At 43.8% G+C, this 23,628-nt stretch overlaps 1 protein-coding gene across 4 annotated transcripts in view; it reads right to left on the bottom strand.

The window, feature by feature from the left end:
- IFT81 (intraflagellar transport 81) overlaps positions 1 to 23,628 on the bottom strand; it is a 46,559-nt gene that overhangs the window by 10,166 nt on the left and 12,765 nt on the right. For 3 of the 4 annotated variants that reach the window (XM_028709512.2, XM_028709513.2, XM_028709514.2), the window contains exons 9-14: positions 17,757 to 17,920; positions 14,323 to 14,418; positions 11,958 to 12,104; positions 2,858 to 3,007; positions 655 to 783; positions 268 to 357 (exon numbers count right to left, since the gene is read on the bottom strand). In XM_028709512.2, coding sequence (XP_028565345.2) covers positions 268 to 357; positions 655 to 783; positions 2,858 to 3,007; positions 11,958 to 12,104; positions 14,323 to 14,418; positions 17,757 to 17,920 — 776 coding nt within the window. Of the gene's footprint in view, positions 1 to 267; positions 358 to 650; positions 784 to 2,857; positions 3,008 to 11,957; positions 12,105 to 14,322; positions 14,419 to 17,756; positions 17,921 to 23,628 lie in introns of all 4 variants that reach the window. The other variant, XR_003704091.2, reaches the window with a different exon arrangement.

Genomic DNA, 23,628 nt, shown 5'->3' on the forward strand with positions numbered 1-23,628 from the left:
CGTGCTATTCAGGATGCGAACGGGGCTCTGGAACGGATCCCGTCCGCATCCCGAGGTACCACTGTAGCTGAAAACACCAGATGCAGTTGATCATCTCCCCCAAATGTACATTTTGGCCTATACGATAGGGGGAGGCTCTGAGCCTCTTACTGCCATACAGGCAGAACTGCAGGAGAGGCGTTGGGAGAAATCTTGTCGCACTGTGATCAGCCCAAACCATTTGTTCAAACAAACAAAAACAAACAAATTCAAGTCTCCTCTACTCACCTGACACTTCTGTCGCAACTGCCTTAAATCTTTGATAATCGGAGCAAGGCTTGACTTCTTATCAGCCACCATAGCATTCAGTTTTTTCACCTGTTTTACGGGAGGGAAACGCATCACATGAATATGTTATTAACAGCATAGCAAGAAAGCTGGAAACATTGGGGGCGGCGGCAAAGGAAGATTAGAAAGACAAATGGAGAGGGAAAGATCAATTAAGATGTGATAAATGGAGACTGGCCATATACCCAGCACAAGCAGTGTTGGCACACCAGTATACCCACAGCCACGCTGGTCTGCCAAAGTAGATCTTGCAGGGTGGTGGTAAGATTCAAACAGACAACACCCTTCCTTTCAACAGAGCCTTTAAATACGGGGGAGGAAAATCACCATTTCAGACATGTTATCCAGAGTCCGACCCTTCATTTCATCCATTTCGCTCTTCACAGCTGACACTCTCTCTAGCTCCTCCTGTGTATAGCTGTATCCAGAGATACCCTTCTTGTCTTCAATTGCTTGCTGTTAGCATAGAAAAAGAAAGACATTTCTGAGTATACGTTCTGACAGCAGACAAGCAAACGGATTCTGAATTGCAACCAATAAATAGTAAGAAAGCCCTGTGAAAAGTTAAAGACTGTGTCAGGGGACTGGCATCGGAACAGGGGAGGGAGGTGGGGGGCTGTTGCGATACAGAGAGCCTCCAAAACTCCTGAGGAGCAGTTCCTCTTCCAGTGGTGGGGAGAGCCACCCCTCCAGTGGAGAAGAGAGGGAAGGGGCCAGCCAAGCGAGGAGAGGGCTCGGGGATGCTGCGGAGAGCCCCAGTGCCTCACCTAGCTAGGCTGGCCAGGAGGGACGCATGCCACTTCCGGGGTCAAACGCAAGGAGGGGAGGCAAAGGCTTGGGGTGCCTAAGTTCTTATGTTGGGGGAGAAGCCAGAAGGGGCCACTCCCAGATTCTACAAGTGACTAAGACAGACATGAACTTTGTGTATCTGCACTGTATATAGTTTGCACAATAAAACCTGTAAAAGACAGGTCGGAGTCCTGTCTGGTTACTCATGAGCAACCACCATCACCATCTGACAGACTGCCTAGTTTGTTTTTTGATTAACTAAATCAGGGGTTGTCAACCTGGTCCCTATCGTCCATTAGTGGGTGTTTCAGGATTCTAGGTGGGCGGGAGGGGGTTCTACGGCACAAGCTGAATCCTCCTTCCATCGAGCACTGGTGGGCGGTAAGGAAATTTTACCATCAAGAAAGATGCATTAGTGGGCAGTAGGTATAAAAAGGTTGACTACCCCTGAACTAAACTATATGAAAATCAATAAGAACAGCTCAGCTGCTGTGGCAAGACATCTCTCCTTAAAGGGCATCTTTGCACAAATTGCCTAGAGGAGCTTCTAAAGAACCAGGTGCATTTGCAATCATCCATTACTTTAATTTGTGGAGGATGAAATAATTCTGAGTGTGCGGTTGTTATTTATTTACTAAGCCATGCCTTCCACACACAGATTAATAATGTTTGATCAAGAAATGGGGGACAACACTTATTATCATCTTACAGCCTCACTTGCAGCCTGTTCTGCTTTGTTTCAGAAGAAATAAAATGTTTTACTGAGCAGGGAAGAAATCAAAATACACACTTGGTTACATGGGTTTCCATATTTTGCCACAGCTTCTCTTTTAATTGATAAAAATATGAGTAGCTTTAGGAAAAGGGCCCATCTCTACACCAAAGCAATCTTCTAACAAAGCAAGTGAGAGAAGAAAGACATGATGCCATGGAAGTGGGCTGGGAGAAGGGCATTGGGCACTGAGCGTTCCTGTAATGATTGTATCTTCACTGACTTCAGCGGCCCAGTTTGTGTCTAAAACTAAACCAAACTGCGGCTTAGGGCAAAAGAGGGAATTTGTGGGTTCCCAAAGCTTAGCGCTATGTGTACACCAGGTCAATGTGCATGGGGAAGCCACTTCAATTTTTTAAAAGCAAGGCAGAATTTCAGCTTTTGAATAACAACATGCTAGAACTGAGATACCATGTACATAACTTCTTTTAACATACAATAAAGTCTAGCTCATGTCATTAGAACTGTCTCAAAGCCAATGCTAAAATACTGAACCTAAAAAAAAAGCTTCACTTAGCCTTGTTTACAACACAAGTGTAAATGTCACTCTGATCATGAAACCACATAACTCAAACAAATGTGTGGGTGCTCCCTCCCTCTCCCCCTTGCTCCTTTGCTGCTCTGCGCGCTTGGAACTGCCTCCCAAAACACTTTGGATGCCGCCTCCCTAACTTCCTTCAAATCCTTCCTCAAAATCCACCCTTCCTGTGAAGCCTGAACACATGTAACTGACACAGCTGAATCTTTCCCCCCCCCATCTCCACCCCTCCCATGTTTCATTTTTGACTGTAGGTTCCTTGGGGCAAGAAGATCTCCCCCTGCATTGTGTAAAGCACTTAGTGCCCTGGCGGTGCTGGAACAACCCTGGGCTTGGCCTGCTTGGCTTTGCAGGAAGAGCTGGAAGCTAGAAGATTCATCCTGGCTACCTGCATTTCACAGTATGGACAGGAAGACAGAATGGCCCATTACCAGCTGCTGCTGGATATCCTCATGGCGCTGTTTTAGGAGCTCCTCTGTTCTCTGCAGGATGCCGTACTCAGCTGTAATTTCTGCTATATCCAGGCGCTTCTTTTTGTAAAGCGTGTTTTTGCTCCGAAGCTTATTAACATACCGCTTAAACTGAAATGAGAGATAACAGGGACCTTTGAAATATGAGGAAGTTAGATTTAGCACGCACTGTTACACCCCGTCAAAATGTTTTGGGGCGGCCTTCCTCTCTGTTAAGTATGTATCTCCCTCAGGAGTCCTGTACATACCAATACCAAAACAACCTTTTTTTAAAAAAGGAAACTACCGGTACATTTCTTTTTTAAAAAAACTGTGATATAAGTAACCTTTCTAAGTGTAAAAAATTGTGCTGCTTTTAAATAACAAATGCTTAAAGGTTGCCATCACTGGCAGTCTGAGACCCCCTGAGTAAGTGTATGTTCTATAAATAGCGTTGCAGGCAAAGAGCCCATCCTGAAATCAGCCCAGATCATCTGCCATCCTGTGCAGGGCGGTGATGCTTTGTCTACCTTGCTGTGCTCCCGTAACTATTTTTAAAGCCAAACACTGTGGACATTCTTAGTGAAAGAACAAACCCACCTATTGCTCAGTGTGTGTTCAACGCAGACCAGGCTATGTGTACCTTTAAGAACAGTCTTTTCTGCTGTGCCAAGGCTCAGGACAAGGTCACAGAAGTCACACAAGAAAACAAGTGCATGATCATTTCAGGTTTTGGCAGGGTGCGGACCCCCAAAGCACAGCTGCTGTGGAAGCTCTGCTCATTTCAGTGGGGCTTGCACATCTCCCTAGCAGATATTTGCTTTTTGCTTAAGAGAATAAAAGGCCCCCCTGTCCAGCAACAGCATTTGAAAGACCCACCTAGTAGTGATAACCTTGGTAATAAGTTGCTTGCACACGCCCACCTAAAATGGCACCTGCACCACTTCGGTGGTCTTAAAAGAAAAGAAAAAAGGAACCAACTCACTTCCATTTAACAAAAGTTTCCCTGCCTGAGGGGATTCTGACTTGCCATAGGTGAGTCACCGGGTTGTTTACCTATGAAAGTCAGACAGATGCTGATTGCCCTGTCAAATCTGATCTTGCCTGCAGAATTCAGCATCCTGATAACCTCAGCTTTCCTTTTTTTAAAAGAAAACCAAGCAACTCTCTTGCATATACACATGTACAGCGACAGGTTTGATAGTGTGCAGCCAAAGCCTTGATGAAAGCTTCAAAGCCAGGCAGGAGCTCTGTTGAGTTTCCAGCGCTCCGGGCAGGAGTCGCCCCACACGGATTGGCAAAAGCAGAAATAATGATGTTACCAAAGGACACATAATGCAACAATCACATAATTTATAGAGGTCACTGAATCCAGATTTTCCACACACATAATTACTTCTGCATAAAGTTTTAATTTTTTTAAAATGAAACACTTGATACTATAAAATACACTAAAAGTAAATGCTGGGATAACTAAGTGGGTGGAGCATGTGACTCTTAACCTCATGGTTATTGGTTCAAGCGCCACGTTGGGCAACAGATTCCTACACTGCGGGGGGTTGGGCCAGTCCCCACCTAACTGCCTTCTTACTGACAACCAGTCCAGGGAGTGGCGCTAGCTGAGAGCTCCACAGTCTCCACAGCCCTTGAGGAACACAACAGGGAGAAGGATTGGGGTGCAGGAGCTGGCCTTGGCTCTGCCTCCATCCCCTCTTGGCCTCCTGCCTTCCACCCCAGCACTCCAAGGGTTATCAGCCACCACTGTGGACCTCCTTCTTCCCTGGAGAGCCAAACTGCTTCTGAGCATGCTCAGACTCGAGGCCACTTCCTCAGCACTGCACATCCTGGGGAATCAAGTGGTAGGGACAACTTTCAAAGGGAAAGGAATACTGTGCTGACAGATTGTGAGGAGCGGGGAAAGTACTGCCTGATCAAGTCCATTCTGCTTACAGAGCGAGAAGAAAGTGAGGCCTAAAGGTCTTCCAACCAGCTGAACCAAATGGCTGAATTGAGCAAGTACAGTATGACAAAGTCTTCCCTGCAGCCGGACTGCTTGGCATTTTGGTGAAGTGTGGGTCTAAACCTGCCACAGCCGCTAACAACTGAAACCATTATGTAAAACAAGCATCTATCTCACTGTCTTCTCAGGAAAGGGAGGATTATAAAAGTACAGGGAAGTCATGACAAAGCAAAACTGCAGTGAGAACAGAGATGCTATTTACATAGCAAAGAAAAGAGGGCTTTGCAAAACAAAGCATCACAGCGCGAACGTTTTGACTGAATACCAAAGAAGTTCAACTCCACAAGAGGAACTATCTTGAAGGGGCCTTTCCTGCTCTGTTGTACTTCTGGCATTCACAAAGTAATTGGAGGCAGATGTTCAAGTGTGATTGTTCTCTCATTACTGGGTGTTGTTGTGGGGCAATCGCAGGCACCTACTGAGGGCATCAACCCCAAACATATATCTTCCATCTGACAGCTTTCAGCACTGGTGGTGGTGGTGGCGTTAACCTCCTTTCTGCAGCAACATGAACGCTCAAATAGCCCTTTAAAAAAAGTAAGCACAAAACAAGACCACCTCCTTTCACAGCTTCAATCCCTTGCCATGAAAGAATCATTTTGTTTTAAGAATTCTTTTCCTTTGCTTTGATGTGCACATTAGGACATTTCCTTTGCTGCTAAAGAAAGGGAGGAGCTGACTGCCTCAATCCTTCCAGTTTTACCTGAACAAGTACGGGATCAATTCTTGCGCAAGTGAACTGCTAAGATGGAAGTGCTCCCATCACTCCTAAAATAATAATAATAATTAGCATCTGTTCTGGGAAATCCTTTGGCATTAAACTGGCCTGGAATTTTGGTTGCTCAGTTGACATGGCAGGGGTGGGGAAACCTTTTCACCCTGAGGGTTTCGTTCTCCTGCAGGAAACTCTCCCCACATGCCAGTAGTGGTGGGCGGAGCTGGAAGCAAAAGTGGGAAGGCTAGTGGCCTCTCACCCCCCTCCCCACATTTCTGCTTCCAGGGAAGCAAGGGCTCAAAGGCACATTCCAGCCTGGCAAAGGACCTGGCGGCTGGAAGGCAGAGAGCAGGGCTGATGGGGACACAGCCTGGAGGGAGATGAAAGAGTCAGCTACAGGGGTATGGGGGGGGGCTGCACTTGGCTTGCAGGCTGGAGGTTCCTGCCATTAAACTGTTCCTGCCTGTGTGGTTTCCTGCTGCTTGCCCTGTTCTGTGTCCGGAGAAGCAAAAGGTGTTCGTTAAGATGGTTCATTTATTTACGGTACACCCTTCCCCAAAGAAACACACCCTCTAAACTTCAGAGTCTAAAGAGCGGAGGGAACCTGTGGCCCTCCAGATCTTGCTGGCCTGCAACTTCCATACGGTTGGGGTGATGAGAGCCACAGACTCGCCACTCCTGTCCTAAGATAGCCCTGGACTGCCCACCAGTGTGGAAGGAGGAGAGCAAAACACAAGAATCAATAAGCCTGGAAACACAAAGGGAAAACATTTTTTATAATAAATACATAAGTCAATGTAGGTTCCTGAGAACATTCTTAATTAGATACTGCGAGACTCTCTTTAACTGCCTCAGCAGGATGCCATAGAAAAATGTTTGCGAAAGATATATATTGACGATGATGGAGCAGATGGCCAATCTTCCTGCCAGTCCAATTAATGCAATACAGACAATCCCAAGCAGTTAAAAACATTTAGTCTAAGCAAATCTCTGGCTGTGACAAGCTCTCAACAGCCATTTGCAAGATATCACATGTCAGGACATCACAGATCTTATCTTGGACAGCCATTTTGGGGTATGATTTATTACAGTTACTTCCATTCCCAGTTACGGAGCTGAAAAGCCCCACCCATTTCAGTGGGGTCTGGGGGGTGCATAAGCAGCTTCCTGGTTGCCGCCTAATGCTTGTGGAGAAACTGACTTCTACTGAAGAAGAAAAATATCTTGCGGTCGTCTTGTCGGAGAGGCCATTCGGGCCATTTTAAAATATCAGTATTAGGGAAACTGTTTCTGGGCCACACATGACTAAGGCTCCTGTTTGGCCAGGCTAGGACCAGAGATGACAAATGTCTTTTAATTTATAGTAATCCAGAACTTTGTGCCTTAAAGTACATCTCTATTAATCACCAGGGAAACCTAAGTGAATGTCCCATATTTAAAGGAAGAAAAATGTTTTTAAACAGCTCTGGTGCTTCAAAATGTCCAGTACTTTTTGGGAAATTAAGGGGCACCAGGCACCTCTTGCTGGTGTACACCTCCAGTGGCAGGCATGTGAGAAGGCCCTCTCCGATTCCACCCATAAGGCTTGCTTTAGCCGCATGTTTTTATACATGAACTGGAGTCCACCCTAAACCTGTAGTGAAGAAATGCCCAGGTTCAGAATTGCCCTGAGGTCTCTTTAGAAGAACCACCAGCACCTGGTCTGGATATGTCCCCTGAAGGGACATCACTTGCAGCTGTGGGCAGATTCCCAGTAGACAACCATGACCCATGAGACAGCCTGGCATGCTGGCTGGCTGGCTTCTGTTCTTCTTTTATTATGCATTTTGTGTTCTTCTTTTGTACTTTTATGTTGTGAACCACTCTGTAATCTTTGGGTGAAGGGAAGTATATAAATTTAATAATTATTAATACTTATATTAATAATTTATTTGTTTCCTTTATGCCCTTTACCATATAATCTGAGGGTGAGTTACAACAATTTAAAAATAAGGTATTAAAAACCGTTTAAAACAAATTACAATCCAGAGAGATAAAGTGTGTATAACGTCAATCATGCTCTGGGCAGCAGCATCTTTAGTAATTCAGACCAGTCTATTTATTCTGCAATACACTCAAACTGGAAAAAGCCTTCTTAGTTCTTGGTGGAAAGCCGCAGATGAGCAAGATGAATGCTTTATCCATTCAAGTGAGTGCTCCAAGAGCATTCATGTGTGCTAAGCCACATTTCACACCTGAGCCACACCGTAAGTTTGACTTCACTGACAGTTAATGCCCTGCTTCAAAAGTTCCTGGCTTCTGTAGCTATATGTCAGGTGACTGACTGTGGCTGCAATCCAGCCTAGGGGTTGGCTAGGTTGACGGCTGCCAAGGGCGAAGAGCCAGGGTGGTGCCTCTCCACTCTGGCTTCGAGTGGCTAGGAGTCCATGCACCTGTCCATACGCTCCCCAGGCCAGGCCAGGTAGCCAGGTGACGTGCGCATTCTCCTTTGGCAAGAGCACAAGGGACAGGGAGAACCAATACAGCTCCTTGCCAAGGGAGCCTAGGTCCACCTCTGATGCACTTAAATGAGTAAACCCCATTTAAAACAATGAGACTTACTTCTGAGTAGGCATATAGGATGGCATTGTAATCTCCACCCCAGCTCCCAAAGCAGGAGCCTATTTTGAACAGGCTGAAGGACTAGCAACAGTGGCTCTGCCCACTGACTCACTTTGGCACAAAAGACTCCCCAATGCCTTTGTTTCAGGGTAAATACTGAGAAGCTTTTGCAGCATTCCACTCCCCGCCCCCCCCCCCGCACAATTATGCCCTTCAGTTACAGGCAAAGGGGAATGAATAGCCAAAAGGCAGAAAGGCAGGACTCTGACCCAGCATCTGTTGCTATTCAGCTCTGAAACTGGGTCTGAAACCAGACTGAGAATTGGTATAATCCAAAAACACTTTGGAGTTAGACCTTCACCATATACCTTGCTCCCCTGAAAGCTGTTTTGAGACTGGATAACTATTAAGTTCTGTGATGTCCAAGGAGCACTTTTTCAACAGATGTCTAATCACTGCCTAAACAGTGGGGACTTCAGGCTTCATGATCTCTTCTGCCTTATCTGGCCACTAATCAGACAGGAGAGGCAAGGCTTCAGCAGGCAGGTGGCATCTCTGGCACCTCCATGTTATCACCCTGCACCAAGTGAAAACTACCTTGCCCAAGTTGCCTCTCCCTCTTCCCCGTTGCCATCTGGACCTTCCAGCCTTCCATCTCCCCTGCTGTGCTTTCAGCTTTCCTTCTGACCCAGAGTGAGTCAGGGCCCTAATCTCGCCAGGACTGCCCCACAGCCACCCCCTCATCCCTCTGACTTCAGGATCTGCTTGGTGTCCAACTCTGAAATGGACTAGGCTAGAGCTTGCTGACCATTGGACCGGATCCTTTGGCACTCATCCTGCTGCGCTCATCTGACAGCAAAATAGTTTCTGTGAGATTAATGCCACTTTGATTTTGTTCCATCCAGCATGCTGAGGAAGTTGGGCGGGGTGAGAGATCTAGGCTCCCGCAAACCTGTGTTCAGCTTTAAAAGAGTACAATGTGCTGTGAAAGGGAGCTAAAAATATATCCAGTTTACCTAGGATCACTTGTAATTGAACCACCTACCCTTCTAAGAGCTGGAATGTGATTCTCTAATTTTCAGGATCTGACAGCTGCAGGGAGAAGCGTGCCAGCATTGTCTGCGTTTCTTTTGCTTTTTTGAAATAGCATCTCAGGTTCTTTCATGATATTCTTCTCTTTGCAACAGACAACTTTACCCCCTGACTTCTATGCGGTTTCTACTAAACACACACCAGCTATCTCCTGCTGTTTGCTTGTCAGTTCCAGCCAGCTGTGCAAACGTCGGCCCGCATAAGACAGGAGAAAGCAACATGCCGGCAAGTAAAAACATAAGCCTGGGTTGACCTTTCTGTGGATGAAGTGTTAAGACCTCTGCTGAGGATACGATTGCTGGTATGTGAGAGTCCAGGGAGAGAAGGCATTAACTCATCTGAGTGCCAGGCCACAAGGGGATACAGCAACCCAAACCTAGGGAGCGGTGGGCAAAGACATAGCAAACCAGGTCAAATAACAATTAATTAAGACCTCTAGCACCACATCCAAAGTATTAGGGACACAGAAATTAGGAACCAAGTGGTATAAAGGCCATCCCAGGATCACACCCCCACCCCCACCTCAAACCAAAAGGGTGTTCAGTTTAGCACATGCTGTCCTCTATAGCAGCTGGTCAGACAGCCAGGGAAGCTCAAAACCACTGCAAGGGGGCATCCACTATGCTAGTGTTGGTTCTCCCCAGTCACATGCTCACCACCATTTATAATTTAACAAGACTCTTTCATGGTTCTTGTTTTCTAAGCGCTCAAGAGCTTGGAGTGCTTAAAACTTCATTAGAGGTTTAAAACTATGGAGAAGGTGCAAAATGAAGTTTATTATGTTAATTCAAAAATAAACTCGAATATGTGCCAAACCAATCAGTGGTGTTTTCTCAAAACAGCAGTGAACGTGAAACTATGGTAGGCTGCTGGGGTCCTCTTTTTCATTTAGAAAAAACAAAGGCAGGGAGGACATGAGAGGTTTATAAAATTGTGCACAGGGAGTGGAGATAAGAGTGTTTGCCACTTTCTCATGCTACTAGAACTCAGGGTCATCCAGTCAAACTGACTGGTTGGAGATTCAAGACAGACACACAATTAATTTATGGATTTCACTTCCACGAGTTGTGGTGACTGATGGCCAGTAGCAGCTAAGATGGCTTTAAAAGGGGACCAACAGCTTAATGGAGGAGTAGAGCCTATCAGTGGCTTTATGGAACCTCCATAACAGCTTCTGGAGGCAATATGGGAGAAGTCTATTGCCTTCATGCCTGTAGGCATCTGTTTGGCCAGCATTGGAAGCAAGATGCTGAACAAGACAGCCCTCTGGTCTGAGCCAGCACAGCTCTTCTTAAGCTTTTGTAGAAAACCTCCTAGGTCCAAATTGATGGAAGTTAGAAGGTATTTGAACATGCCTGCCTGCTCTTCCCCCTCCTTGCCTTACTCCACATTGCAGCACAGCCATGAGCTCAACTTCCTTTGCTCGCCAGTTTCCTGTTCCACCGTTGTTGTGGGTCTTAACAGTTTAGCTACTTTACAGATTGTTCCCGTCAGGTGCATTGACAACGTGGAACATTTTTTATGTACTTTACAATACACTGAACTAACAGCAGATAAGACAAAGCGTTTGTGGTTCTCCCTCTCTCTCTTGCAACACTCTGCTGCTGAGTAATTAATCACTGCTTTGCATAGCAGGAATGTTATGATTGTCTGCTTTCAAATTTAACTAAAACAAAGGTTAAGTGTGAAGCTGAAGCTAATATACTACCTAGGAGGATTTAAAAAAACAGTCTTGGGTTTATGGAATAATAGGAAATAGTGGACTTGCAACAGGATTAGGTGTTGAAACCAGAATGTCATTTTCCTTTAAAGACTCTTATCTCAAGGGTTTGTCATCTAGCTGTCTTAGGTTGCAAAGACTGGCTGCTGAAGCCATATTTGGTATGGGGAATAGTGCCTTTACTTCAGAGAAGATAATGCAGCAGGGGAAGGGCCAAAACGCTATGATTAAGTTCTTTGCATTCAGCAAGAGCTACCGTGACTGCTGCTTCTTCCTTGAACTGTCCGCCTCAAAGTCTTGCTTCTTAACCTCTCCCAACCTTTTCCTTACCCTTTCCTCCCACAGTCTCTCATGGCCCCCAGACCCAAAGACTGTGGAGTCCCACAGATGGCTGATGCTACTTCTGCCTGCTCCCAGTTTTCTCAGACCCTTGTAGAGCTGCAGTGAAAGCAGAAAGGGAGGCAATAAGAGCATCTCTGGTTTGCTGCCTGCGAGCTGCACGTGGCTCCCATGGGCCACTTTAAGAGGGCCTTAAAGGTGACATAAAAGCATGGAAATAAAATAGTAAGGGACCAGTCTGTCAAACATGAAACGTAAGAATGGTGTGTGCCAAAATGGTGTGTGCTATTCAGTTGTCCTTGGGAGTTAATGGGATCGACTGTAACAGTTAAACACAGAGGCCAAGAGACAAAAGCATGACAAGACATCTGGATGCAGATGGGGGCTTTTGGTTTACATCAGCTGTTAACATCAGCTGCTGAGGCAGTGTGACAAATCACTTTTGATCTGAGAGGCTTTCCCATAGCAGCCTATTCAACCACACTGGCTGCCCAAGCAGTAACTGCTGGAATGGAGGGTGTATGTACAATAATCTCAAGACACATGTGCAAGCTTTCACATTTTCTCTCCTCACTCACCCTGACCCTGCACTTACCTCATCCCCTTTCAAGACTTCGGCCCCATTCAGTTCCCGGGCTTGGCTTGACTTCTGCAACATTTGCTTCTCTAGGTTGGACAGCTCTTCCTTGGCAGCCTGAAGCTCTTCAGCCTTGGCTGCCTTCTTCCGGGAAATGATGGAGGCCTGTTGGGTCATGTTTATCAATCATCATTGCAGCACACGGCAAGTTGAAACATTCCAGGTAGGGCAGCACAATGGGCAGAGTGGAAACAATCAAGGCATGAGATGCCAGCATACAATACAGACTTGAAACTAAATCCTTGGATTAGAACAAAGTCTGCTTTACCTTCATGTAGCTGCACTAGGACTTCAGACACATAATTACCTCGAAAGGAGAAGGAAAACAGATTCCCCCCCTTCCTGTAAAAGGACTTTGCTGCCTTGCTACTTAGAAATAATTCCTCCTCAACACGGGTGTGGGTAAGAGGCAACTGTGCCACTTAATTTTTTTAAAAAAACTTTATTTTTGCCATCACAGAATTCCGAGAGGCATACCTAGGAGTTGCAGGCAGTTTCCCATCCAGGCACTAATCAGACCCAGACCAGACCTGCTTAGCTTTTGCAAGGTGGCTGCATTATGTGCCCTCAGCCATGTTCTGCGGCTTCTATGCTGCAGATAAGAATCAGATTACTGTTGGCCAAGCATTCTACTTTGGCAGCCACATCTGATGATTTCCTTTAGTTCATTTTCAAAAATTAAAGATTTTAAACTGTAGCAATGAAGAGAAAGATCCTGCAGTTATTTCACCAGTGTCTTAATGTGGATTTTCATAGCGTAGCCCTTCAACAAGCTATAGAAATACACAGGACACAGATTAAAGCAGAACAGACCAATAAAACACCAATAAATTGAAAAAAAGTCTGTATCCACGTTACAAGGCATGTTTGATAAGACTTCTAAAATAGAAACAAATGTTGCTTAAGACATTGAAAACAGTCACATTTTTAAATCTGAATCATATAGTCTAGAAGTGTGGGTATTATAGCCAGAGGGATACACATTGTATTATTATTTTGAACTGTTGTAGTTTTAATTTAGAGATTCTCACACCATTTCTCCATCAGACAAATATAAGAACAAAGTTCCTGAAAATGGTAGGAGTGGCAATTTTAAGAGCACAACACATTAATATTTCACCATGCATTAGCATTCTGATGGACAACAGTTTCCAGAGGTCTTTTGCACCCGTTACCTAAGATCATTTATTTATCTAAAACATTTCCATCCAGTCTTTACACAATTGCACAAGGCAGCTTGCAGCATTTAACTGGAAATGTCAGGGATTGAACCTGGGACCTTCTGCATGCAAACCACGCACTCTCCTACTGATCTATGCCCCCCCCCCATCACCCACCACCCATTAGCAGGACTCTATGAGGTCATCATGCAGATGGGGGAAATACAGAATCTAATTTAAGTGGAGACAGATAATATAATGAAAGAGGAATGCTTTTATTTCATTCAGGCCTCCTTGGGATAAATATAATAATTTTTAAAACAGCACAATCCATTATTTCCTTTTATGCTGCATTTTGAGTGTTGCTTTCAACAGAATAACGCTTTCCAGAGCATTTCTATACTATTGCAAGTACCAAAAGGCTGCAGTTCAAACATACAGCTTCGGATTATGTTACAGAGTTCTAAAAATTAAACACAAGCCTGCTGTTTTTTCTTATTTAAAACATGGATTATACAGCAATAGTGTAGGCAGTTTTTGAGAACAGCCTCCACTCACCGGATTAAAAAGCTTTCTATAGCCTATCTATGGTGATTCAGCCTCTACGGTATCCATGCCTTTCCCTTCTCCAAACTAGGCCCATGGTGACAAATTGTGTTAAAAACATATGGGGTGATCTTGTGAAGCCGACGACAGTGCCCTGTGGAGCTGAGAGGAGTCTGCCATATGTTATTGACCAAGGGAAGCGCTCTGAATTCCTGGAATGGCTCATCCAAGGGACGTCAACACTTTATATTAGGAGCCAGCTGGTCTCTTGTACCAGCACATTATGTAGCATTCTTAACCTTGTAACACATCACTCACTTAAACAAGGTGCTGCAGGTCACATTCGCAACCAGATAGCCTACCTTTTTAATGTACCCAACTCAACATTTTGACCACTGACTTTGGAGCTGTCTCACATTATATAGATGGGTTGATCATCAAATTTGTAAATCAAAATATAAGCAAAATTCAAAGTCTCACAGGAAATTGGCTGCTCATGATAAGGTAAGTGAACCACCCTGAGATCTTAAGATGAAGGGCTGCGTATAAATGCAATAAATAATAAATACATGATTTTTCAAAATAACATTTCTCTTTAGAGAAGACTCTGTTCTCACCTGTTGTCGATACATTGAAAATTTACTATCGATTGGTTCATATTTCATCATCCGCTTCTCAATCAACTGATTGATTTGTATGTTGACCTCATTTATCTGAAATGTAGATTAAAACACGAAGAACGCTTGTCATCTGAGAAAAGGTTTTCACGGCCAATGCAAAATTATGTCATTTTTATTGCTTCAAACGTCAATAAGGGATTCAAGCACAGTATCAGATCTAATTTTTTAAAAAGCAGCTGCAGGACTTTTCCAAAACCACACAGGGTGTCTGGAAACGTGTCATTAGCAAATACTCCTTATTTATTTAAATATCACCGTTACCTTCAGCTTCCCAGTCCAAAAGCTTAAATTCCTTATTAGCAAGCAAACTCTCTGAGCCAAAAAGCAAAGAGGCTGGTGGACCCATTCTGCAAAGTGTTTCTCTCTGTGAACTTTTCATTCAGTCACGATTAATAACTAGACTAAACGTCTAAAATTCCAGCCTCTTTCTTTCCCCAGAACTATTTCTTGCGATTTAACTGTGCTTTGAAAAGACACAGATGCTCCTCTTTCACAGCCCGTTTCTGTAATCTGCCCTGAACCCTGTGGGATGGCTGGATATAAATCAAGACACTTGTTAAAATAAAAGAAATCAGAGCAAGGACAGAGCTACTCCATTTCACTCTCACTCACTAGGCTGCTGCTTTAGGCAGCTAGTTTGGATGCAAATAGCAAAAACTCCCCAATACCTGTTTGTTCACTTTTGGCACACTGCTATACGACAAAGAGTCTTGTAGCTCCTTCAACTCAAACATATCTTTGGGCTTTAAGGTGCTACAAGGCTCCTTGCTGGTTTTGCTGCAAAACAAAGACCATGGTTATCCCTCTGAAAGCTGCCATATTGCAGGAATGTCCCAAGATTTTGAGACCATATCATGACACAGACCTTGGAAACGAGTTCTCTCAGAGGCTCATGGCTTTGCACATGAAAGATTTCTAAATATCAACATCCTCATATAGGAGGTGCTTATTTTCCCCTTCCAATATCAGTGCAGAGCAAGTATAGAATTCTGTTGGCCTGGTTTGCACATCACGTTAAACCACAGTTATAACAGCTGAAATTGTGGGTGCTTCACTATTCCTGCACTCTTTCTGTTGCATTATCTGTTGCTGTAGTTTGCATCCCCCAAGCAAAGAGCAAACCTTGGCTTGTTTGGAGAAAAACACAAACCATGAGCCCCTGTTCAAACAACAAAACAAGCCAGACTGCAGTTGCAGAAGCAGGGAAGAAGCAAAGTATCTGCAGTTTCAGCAGGATGCACTAGTTTAGTTCAATTACAGCTTGACGTGACGTGCAAACTGGGCCATTATACCCACAATTCTTTTGACAAATGCATTCAACTATTTCACCCAAAGATGGGGGAAACTTATTTGGAATGAACTCACAAAAGACTTTGAGTTAATATACAATTGCTAAGGACTTTGTATTCTTTTGGAGTTTCATGAATGAAGACATTGTGTGAAAGGGACATTTGCAGCTCCAGTTCATGAATATAAAATGGATGCCCTGGGATAATGTCCAGGAAGCCCAGAGGTATCCTGGGATAACCCCCAGAAGTCTATTCCTGGACATTCAGTTGGTGCATAGGCAGTTCTTTTGCAAAAGAGTCCTTGAAGTGCCATACACAACAATAGTATACATTAAATCAAGGCCTGACAGGGGATCTGTTACCATGAGTCACATGAGTGTTCCTACTGCCATGGCCTTTATGCCCTCCTTGTGGTCTTCCCAGAGGCATCTTGCTGGCCACTGTGGGAAACCAAGATGCTGGACAAGATAAAGCCCTGAGCTGATCCAGCAGGGATCTTTTCTCTCTCTCTGATTTCAATTTATATCCTGCATTCTACATATATTACATATAATACACATATAATAATTATATTTGTAGAATTATATATGGGGGGGTTATTGAGTTGTTTTATTTTGATTATATGTTTTGTGGTTTTATATTTTGACTTTGTTCTGTGAATCACCCTGAAACCTTTGGGTATAGTGTGGTATATAAATTCAATCAATCAAATCAAATTGAAGAACAAATGAAACCAATTAAGATGAGTTGTATGAAAGGACATCAGAGGGGAGGCTAAGTGGGCCTCACTGAAGAGAGAGTTCAGAATGTTGGGGCTCTTATGTTTGCAAAATTATTCTTAGATTTCCCCCAAACACAGAAGAAACGGTACAGTGGTACCTCGGGTTACAGACGCTTCAGGTTACAGACTCCGCTAACCCAGAAATAGTACCTCGGGTTAAGAACTTTGCTTTGGGATGAGAACAGAAATTGCGCGGCGGTGACAGCGGGAGGCCCGATTAGCTAAAGTGGTACCTCAGGTTAAGAACAGTTTTCAGGTTAAGAACAGACCTCCAGAACAAATTAAGTTCTTAACCCGAGGTACCACTGTATTGCAGTCAATTATGAAACCTTAACAAGCTCTAGGTTTCAACATTTCAAATGCTGCAATAAGAAGGAAAATTGATATGCTAAATTTTATGCCAAATTAGTCATAATGTTAGTATCTAAAAAAAAAAAAAAAAGGACCGTGTACGTTATTACTTCAATGTGAATGCCAATCACACTCAGCATTCAAATTATTGCAGAAATATATGGAGCCTATTTCTCCATTTTCATGCAAGCCCTGAGAGGACATTACTCTAAAACATAAGGCTGTGAAGAAATGACCTTTTGAAATGCAAAACGAGTAATATAATTTCCTAATAAGCTTTGAGTAATAATCTGTATGTGTATTTTGGTGAGCACCTTGGAGCTTCTTGAAAAAAGTTAAAACAATTTCCTTATGATTTAAAGCAAAGAACAAGTTAAAATATTGATGGATGTAGTGAGGGATAACAAAAATCTGACAACCGGCCAGCAGAAAACATGCTGAGTCTGGGCACATACATTTTTACATTATGGTTCAGCCCACTCCCAAAACATAATCTGTTTGCCTCAGATGGGGCATGCAGTACTATAATGCCCTCTTATTAAAGATGCCATACAGGTTATTTACACGCTGCCCTCCCCCCAACTACTATGACACAATAACCTTCAAATGTTCATGGTGGAAACTCCTGCAGTGAACAGGGTTCCAAGTGCTCTTGTCTCTTACAACCCAGCAGCCAGCAGAGTGCAAACAGGTGTCCCATGTTATATACCAGTCTTCCTCCCCCCAAAAGCTCAACAACTTTGATCAATCCAATGGGTAGATCACTGCCAGTGTTTTTAGAGTGGGATTAGATCACAGACTCTTGGGAGTTGGACATCGCTGTTATAGACCAACCACCAGAAGAGTGGCGTGAGTAAGATGCACAAAGAAAAAGCTGCTTTTAAAATGAATTTGTCAGATGTTTTTGAGCCCTTAAACATAGGAACTGAACTTTCTTCCTGTCAACATACTTTGGTTTCAAGTTCGTTGAGATCAGACTGGCCCATTGCTGGCTCTGCAACTACTTTCTGCAAGAAGTACAGCGACTGTTTCTTTATTTCCAGTTCTCTAGGAAATTTTTCAGAGACCAAATATGTATTGAACTTTGTCTCCTCTTCCAGTCTCTTCATTAAGCCTGGAAAACCAAAACAAACAATATCAACACATACCTAAATGAAGTAATGAGAAGTTCAGTTTGGTCTCATGCTGTAATAGCTGTAATCTAAGCAAAACTATTTAACAGTCAAATACATTTATTTCTGTACCAACAAACAAGCAGGGGCATAGTGGGAGGAAGGGGTGCCATAGCCCCAGGCGCACAATTTTTAGGGGGCGCGAGCTAGGTGCCCCCATGCAAGGATGCCCATCCCATCCTGCCTGACACTGGGGGTCTCTGGGTCTCAGCCTGGCCTGGCTGCAGGGCCCCTGGCCCTCTGGCTAGCGTCAGGGGGGATTTGCCCAACAAGTGCTACATTGGCCAGCCAGGCTCCTCCCTGCATGGGCAGGCAGGAGAACAACACAGCCCTGCTTGGCTCCAGTGGCCAGGGCTGAGCTGATGTGTGGGCTCCATGAGCCCTTTGCAACCCCTGTGCATGCACTTGGCAGCACTGTCTGGCCTGGAGCAGCAGGTTCTATTGACCCTCTGTTCTCTGCCCCTGCCCAGCACACACACACGTCCCAGGCAACAGAAAAGGATGCAACACTGCTGCAAACAAGGAGTCTCCAGAGCTGCAATTTACACTGTCTATGGATGAAAACACAACCTAGTAGCATATAACTTAGTAAGCTATACAAATCCTCTCTTCCAGGCAGGCCTGAATTCTTGCTACCTTGTGATTTGGTTATGAATTTCTTAATATTTGCAGGGGTGGTATGAAGGGTTATATTTTAGGTTTTAACAGTAGGTCACTCCTTCTCATTGTATAGTTGAGAAATGCTGTAATAAATTAATCAAGTACGTCACACCAACTCAAAATTCAGAAGAAAAAGACTATCATGAGAATGTCCAAGATTTTACGGTGTATACATCAGTCACATAGGTCCTCTCTATGTGTAAACCACTATGCAAAGGCTAAGCTGAATGTATGAAATGCAGATGGGGGTGGAGCAGGCATGTCACAGGGAAAAGGTTGGAGCAATCCTACCAGGAATCTATTCAGAACAGGGCTACCATGTTCAGGTTCACTGACAATACTGAGTATAGGTATGGTCCTCAAGGCACAGTGCTGTTGTGAACCCTCAATACCATCTGGCATGGGGCTGGGAGTGACAGATGAGGAAGGCAAGCAGGAGGAGGGTGCTGTCTGCAGGGAACAGCCTAAGAGGGCTCCCATTCCTTTGCCTTCAGAGCTGGGGAAACAGAGGCAGTCCTGTTGGCTCCCTGTCTTGTCCCATCCACACAGTGGGATGGTTCCCTTGCAGCATGGGAGGACTAGCAAGGGAGGGAAGCTGAGCAGCAGCAGCAGCAGCCGCCAGAGAGACTGACCTCTGTCCCATCACCAGGAACTTGGAGCTACCTTCATTGTTGGAAATAGACCCATGCCCCTCACAAAAGCACTTGCTTCCAAGTGCCCCCACTCTCATAGGGAGAATCTCGTGAGTGCACCACCTCTCAGCTCTAAAAGCTGGTGGAGGGCCATGGCTGCTTGTCCATTCTTGGACTCCTGCTGCTGTTCTCGAACTCCCTAACCACATATGTACCTGTAACCTGACCTGTATCATTGTAAGCCCTTGAATAAAGCTTTCTTACTTGCACATAACAGTCTCTGTCATAGCATTTGAGATGGGAGCCCTGACAACTGACAACTCAAGTTCCTCTAACATCACCCAGGCTTGTGTGAATGGAAGATCTTGAGAATCAGGCTACAAATTGGGCTGTCACATACAGACTCTCATGCGAAAGTTCATTAAATTGAAATTGGTGTCATTCCTGGGAATACTATACTCAGATAGCTCAATGTACAATCTCCCTCGTTCATGCTCTAATCTTAAGCTTATTGGATGCCTAAGTTCTGGAATATCCAATTGGTATTCTTTTCTATGTTAGGAATATTCTAAATGTGCAAAGATGACTCTCAGTTTGAGCACAGACTGTTCTCTGCTTCTAAAAACAGACATGATAATGTTTTGATGATGCTGGTCGGACCACATGGGAGTTTTGGTAAACTGAAGGGCAGCACAGAAATATTTTAAACTAGCAGCTGTGTACCCAGGATTGTTCAGGAATGTTAAGAACCCCCAACATCAGTCCATTTTTGAAGGTTCAGACTGCCATCTTGAATTCAAAATGGCATCCAATTGTATCCAAACATAGAAAAGAAAACCCTACTCCTTGATCTCAGGAACAAGCAGGCGAAATTTGGTTACAATATCTTAAGAGGTGTCCAAATGCATAGAGAACAAACAACTTTCCAAAATATATTTTGAGCAATAAATATAAAAGGAGCTTGCCTTAAAGCAGTGGTCTTTTGCAAATTTCCTGTTTTAAAGCTGGTTAAAGCTGTGCTTTTCACAGGCAGGGGGAAAGTGTTAACTTGCCAAGTGAAACACACACACACACACACACACAGACACACACACACATGGCATTCTCTTTTGTGGCATTAAGTTTATGGAATATGCTTCCAAGTGATGTTTGCTTAGCTCAATCTTTTCCAGCAAGCAAAGGACATCAGTTTTTTTTAGCATTCCTTTTGATAGCTGTTGGTGGATTAATTGTAACTCCTGGTCATTGTTTTAAATATTGTTCCCTTTTATGCTGAATTGGTTCATAGCTGCTGTGTTTTAACCTTTCAGTATTTTAATGACGATACGATTTTCAAATAGAAAAGTAAATATAAATGTAATGAAGGTGGGGAGATGAATGAATTTTAAAAAAGGCATTTGTAACTTTCATATAAGGAAAACATGAGTTATGGTTACAACAGATCTCTCCAACAGATATTAGAGTGCAGAATATATACAACATACTATTAGAAACATCTCTTTTTTTAAAAGGCTTCTAAAGTAAACGCTGATATGTCTGCTCTGGAGCAGCCTTTTTCAACCTGGTACCCTCTGGATATTTTGGGTTACAACTGGGGCTCAAGGGAGTTGTCCAAAATATCCAGAGGGTACCAGGTTGAAGAAGGTTATTCTAAAGCTTCCACTGATGCCAGAAACCAGAGACACAAGGTAAAACGTGAAAACTAACTGGTTAAGTGCACACAAAGAATAACCGATGCCTAGCCTACTTTGGATGTTTCACATAGAGTAAAATGTTCTCAAACTCTGTGGAATTAGTCACATAGGGAAAGGAATTACCTAGTTCTTTTTCTCTCTCTCATTTTGGCAGCTTAACTGAACTTTTTCTGAAAACATTGCCTTTCAAACTCTCAAGCCAAAGGGAAAATAATAGAGAGCACTTTAGGTCTTTCCATTATCCACTTCAGAAGCTTTTTATTTTTCTAAAAAAACATTTTCTTTTAGACTCTTTATGCACGAAAGCTGTATAGTGTGCTTGGCTCAGGGCCTTAAGCTTATTTGAGTTCCATTTTTGCCAGTGACATATGTGAAAAGCTGTTAATAGTGATTCATCATGTTTTCCGTTCAAATTTTTTATGGTTATAAGAGAGGTTCCGGAAGAGTGAATTAGTGGCTTGTTCAGACATGGGGAAATAGAAAACTTACCTGACTAATCAACTTGCCCCAGCTAGAAATTTCAGCGGCTTTCCCAATACATGGGCTAAATGCATATCTTCAAACAAAATTGCAAGCAGCTGTGCTCAAGACACACTTGTCTTCTGAGATCCAGAGTCTAGCAGTGTGCACAAACCCTACTGCCAACAACAGCACGTCACCAAGTTAGCGGTAAAGGAGTAACAACATAGCTCGGGGGGGGGGGCAATCCAAAATGTATGAAATGCACTGAAAGGTCTTTAATTTCAAATGGAACTTAGGCAGAACTGCATGCCAGGAGGCAAAGGTGGGATTCCAAGTCTCACTAGAGGTAGAGTCAAGGCTGACAGTTGGTGGGAGATTCCTTCCCCTTTCAGCTGGCCACCACCACCTGATCTATCAGTCAGTGCCGACTATACCTCCAGGAGGAGTTGACCCTTTCCTGCATGCTACACTTCTTCAATGACCAAGAAGTAAGTTGTCTTTGCTGCCATCAACGCTATATGGTAGGGTCAATTCTGTGTTCTCACTTGTGTACAGTTGTTGCTACCCTGAGACTTACACCAGGTTTTACTCCAGCTGTCCTCCTGCCTGTTTCATTGCCCAGAGCTCCCCCAGAAAAACAAGATTGCCATTTGGACTCCACAATGCCTGGCAGCAATCATTTAAGAGCAGTCATGTGTGTGGCTCGTTCTATCTCACCACTCCACTGTGAGATCAGGGCCTCGACAGCAGGCCAGTCACACTAACCAGAAACCACCTCACAGCATTCAGAAGTCAATGAGAGTTTAAAATGCTTAACTTTAGGTGGATCACAACCAACTGGTATTCAACTTAATGACAGTACATTTTTATCATCAATTACTTGCAGGAAAGACCCATTTATCTCAGCACAACTTACAGTTGAGAAACTATGCAGAGGATGGCAGGCCTCATATAAACCGAGGAGGAACAGATGGCACTCAGTACTTAACTTTTAAAATCGTACAATACGTCATCTTTCAGCTGATGTACTTGAAGTTGTTGGGTTTTGTTTTTTGTTTTTTTAAAGCTACTAATAACTCTTAATGGCAAAATGTTCTGGCAGGGCTTTAGGCTTCTCTTATTAATTGCACACTGATGTCATCAGGAGGAGTGCCTGAAAACTAGGACTTAAAGCTTTTCCTTAAAATAAACCTCTCTCTCGCTTACTATGAAACAGCAAAAATGTGATCAAAGTGGTACTGGCTAGGAATTTACATGGCATTTCAATGTGAGTGCTCAGTCAAGAGCAAACATTAGAGTGTCCTCCTCTTGCTCCTGCATAAAAAATACCACAATCCGATAGGGAAGGGGGAAAGTGAGCAGAATTAGTTGAGGATGAAAATACTAAATCTTCAACTCTCAGACAGACATTGATAAGGATAAGCAGGCAGTCTGATATAGCTGTGGTCAAAGAGGGCTTATTGATCGAAACTGAAGTCCTACCTGCAGGACCAACTAGCCTTAAACATAAATTGTATCCTGCACAATACACTCTAGCACCCACTCATTCAAAAAACCAGATGTATTCTCTTGCACTGGCCTCCCTACACCTCAAGGGCCTTGTTGGCCAGGAGAAATAGTGGGAAGTTCTGGCTCCATTACATCTTCTTCAGTGCTTCACAGTGGCTCTGCAAGGCACCACTGCATTGTATTATTACAGAATAGGGTCCTTCTGGGCATAGCTGTCAACTTTCGGATTTGAAAATAAGGGATCAGCAGCCTCGAAAATAAGGGATCAGCAGCCTCACCTGTCCTGGGCACAGTCTACGGGATATCTAACAATCCGGGATAGCAGCGGGAAGCAGCGGGAAACAGTGCTGAAATAAGGGAATTTCCCGCAAAAAAAGGGAAGGTTGACAGCTATGCTTCTGGGAGTTAAGAGAAGATAAGTATATATAGAATTCCAAAGTCTCACCATCCCTTATAATGCCAGAGATTATATCTGGTATTTTCTAGCTGCTTATTACAATTCAGTTATTTATTTTACTAGAAGTATTCCACTGCCCCTCCATCGAGAATGTTCCCAGAGCAACTTACATAAGAGCAATTAAAACAATAATAGATACAAGAAAGATACAGCCCACAAGTTAACATTTTAAAACACATGACATAAAAGGGAAAATGTATGGGGATGGAGGAGGAAAAACAAGCAATCTCATGCAC

This window comes from Podarcis muralis, chromosome 16, assembly GCF_964188315.1.
Source record: "Podarcis muralis chromosome 16, rPodMur119.hap1.1, whole genome shotgun sequence".
Taxonomy (NCBI): domain Eukaryota; kingdom Metazoa; phylum Chordata; class Lepidosauria; order Squamata; family Lacertidae; genus Podarcis; species Podarcis muralis.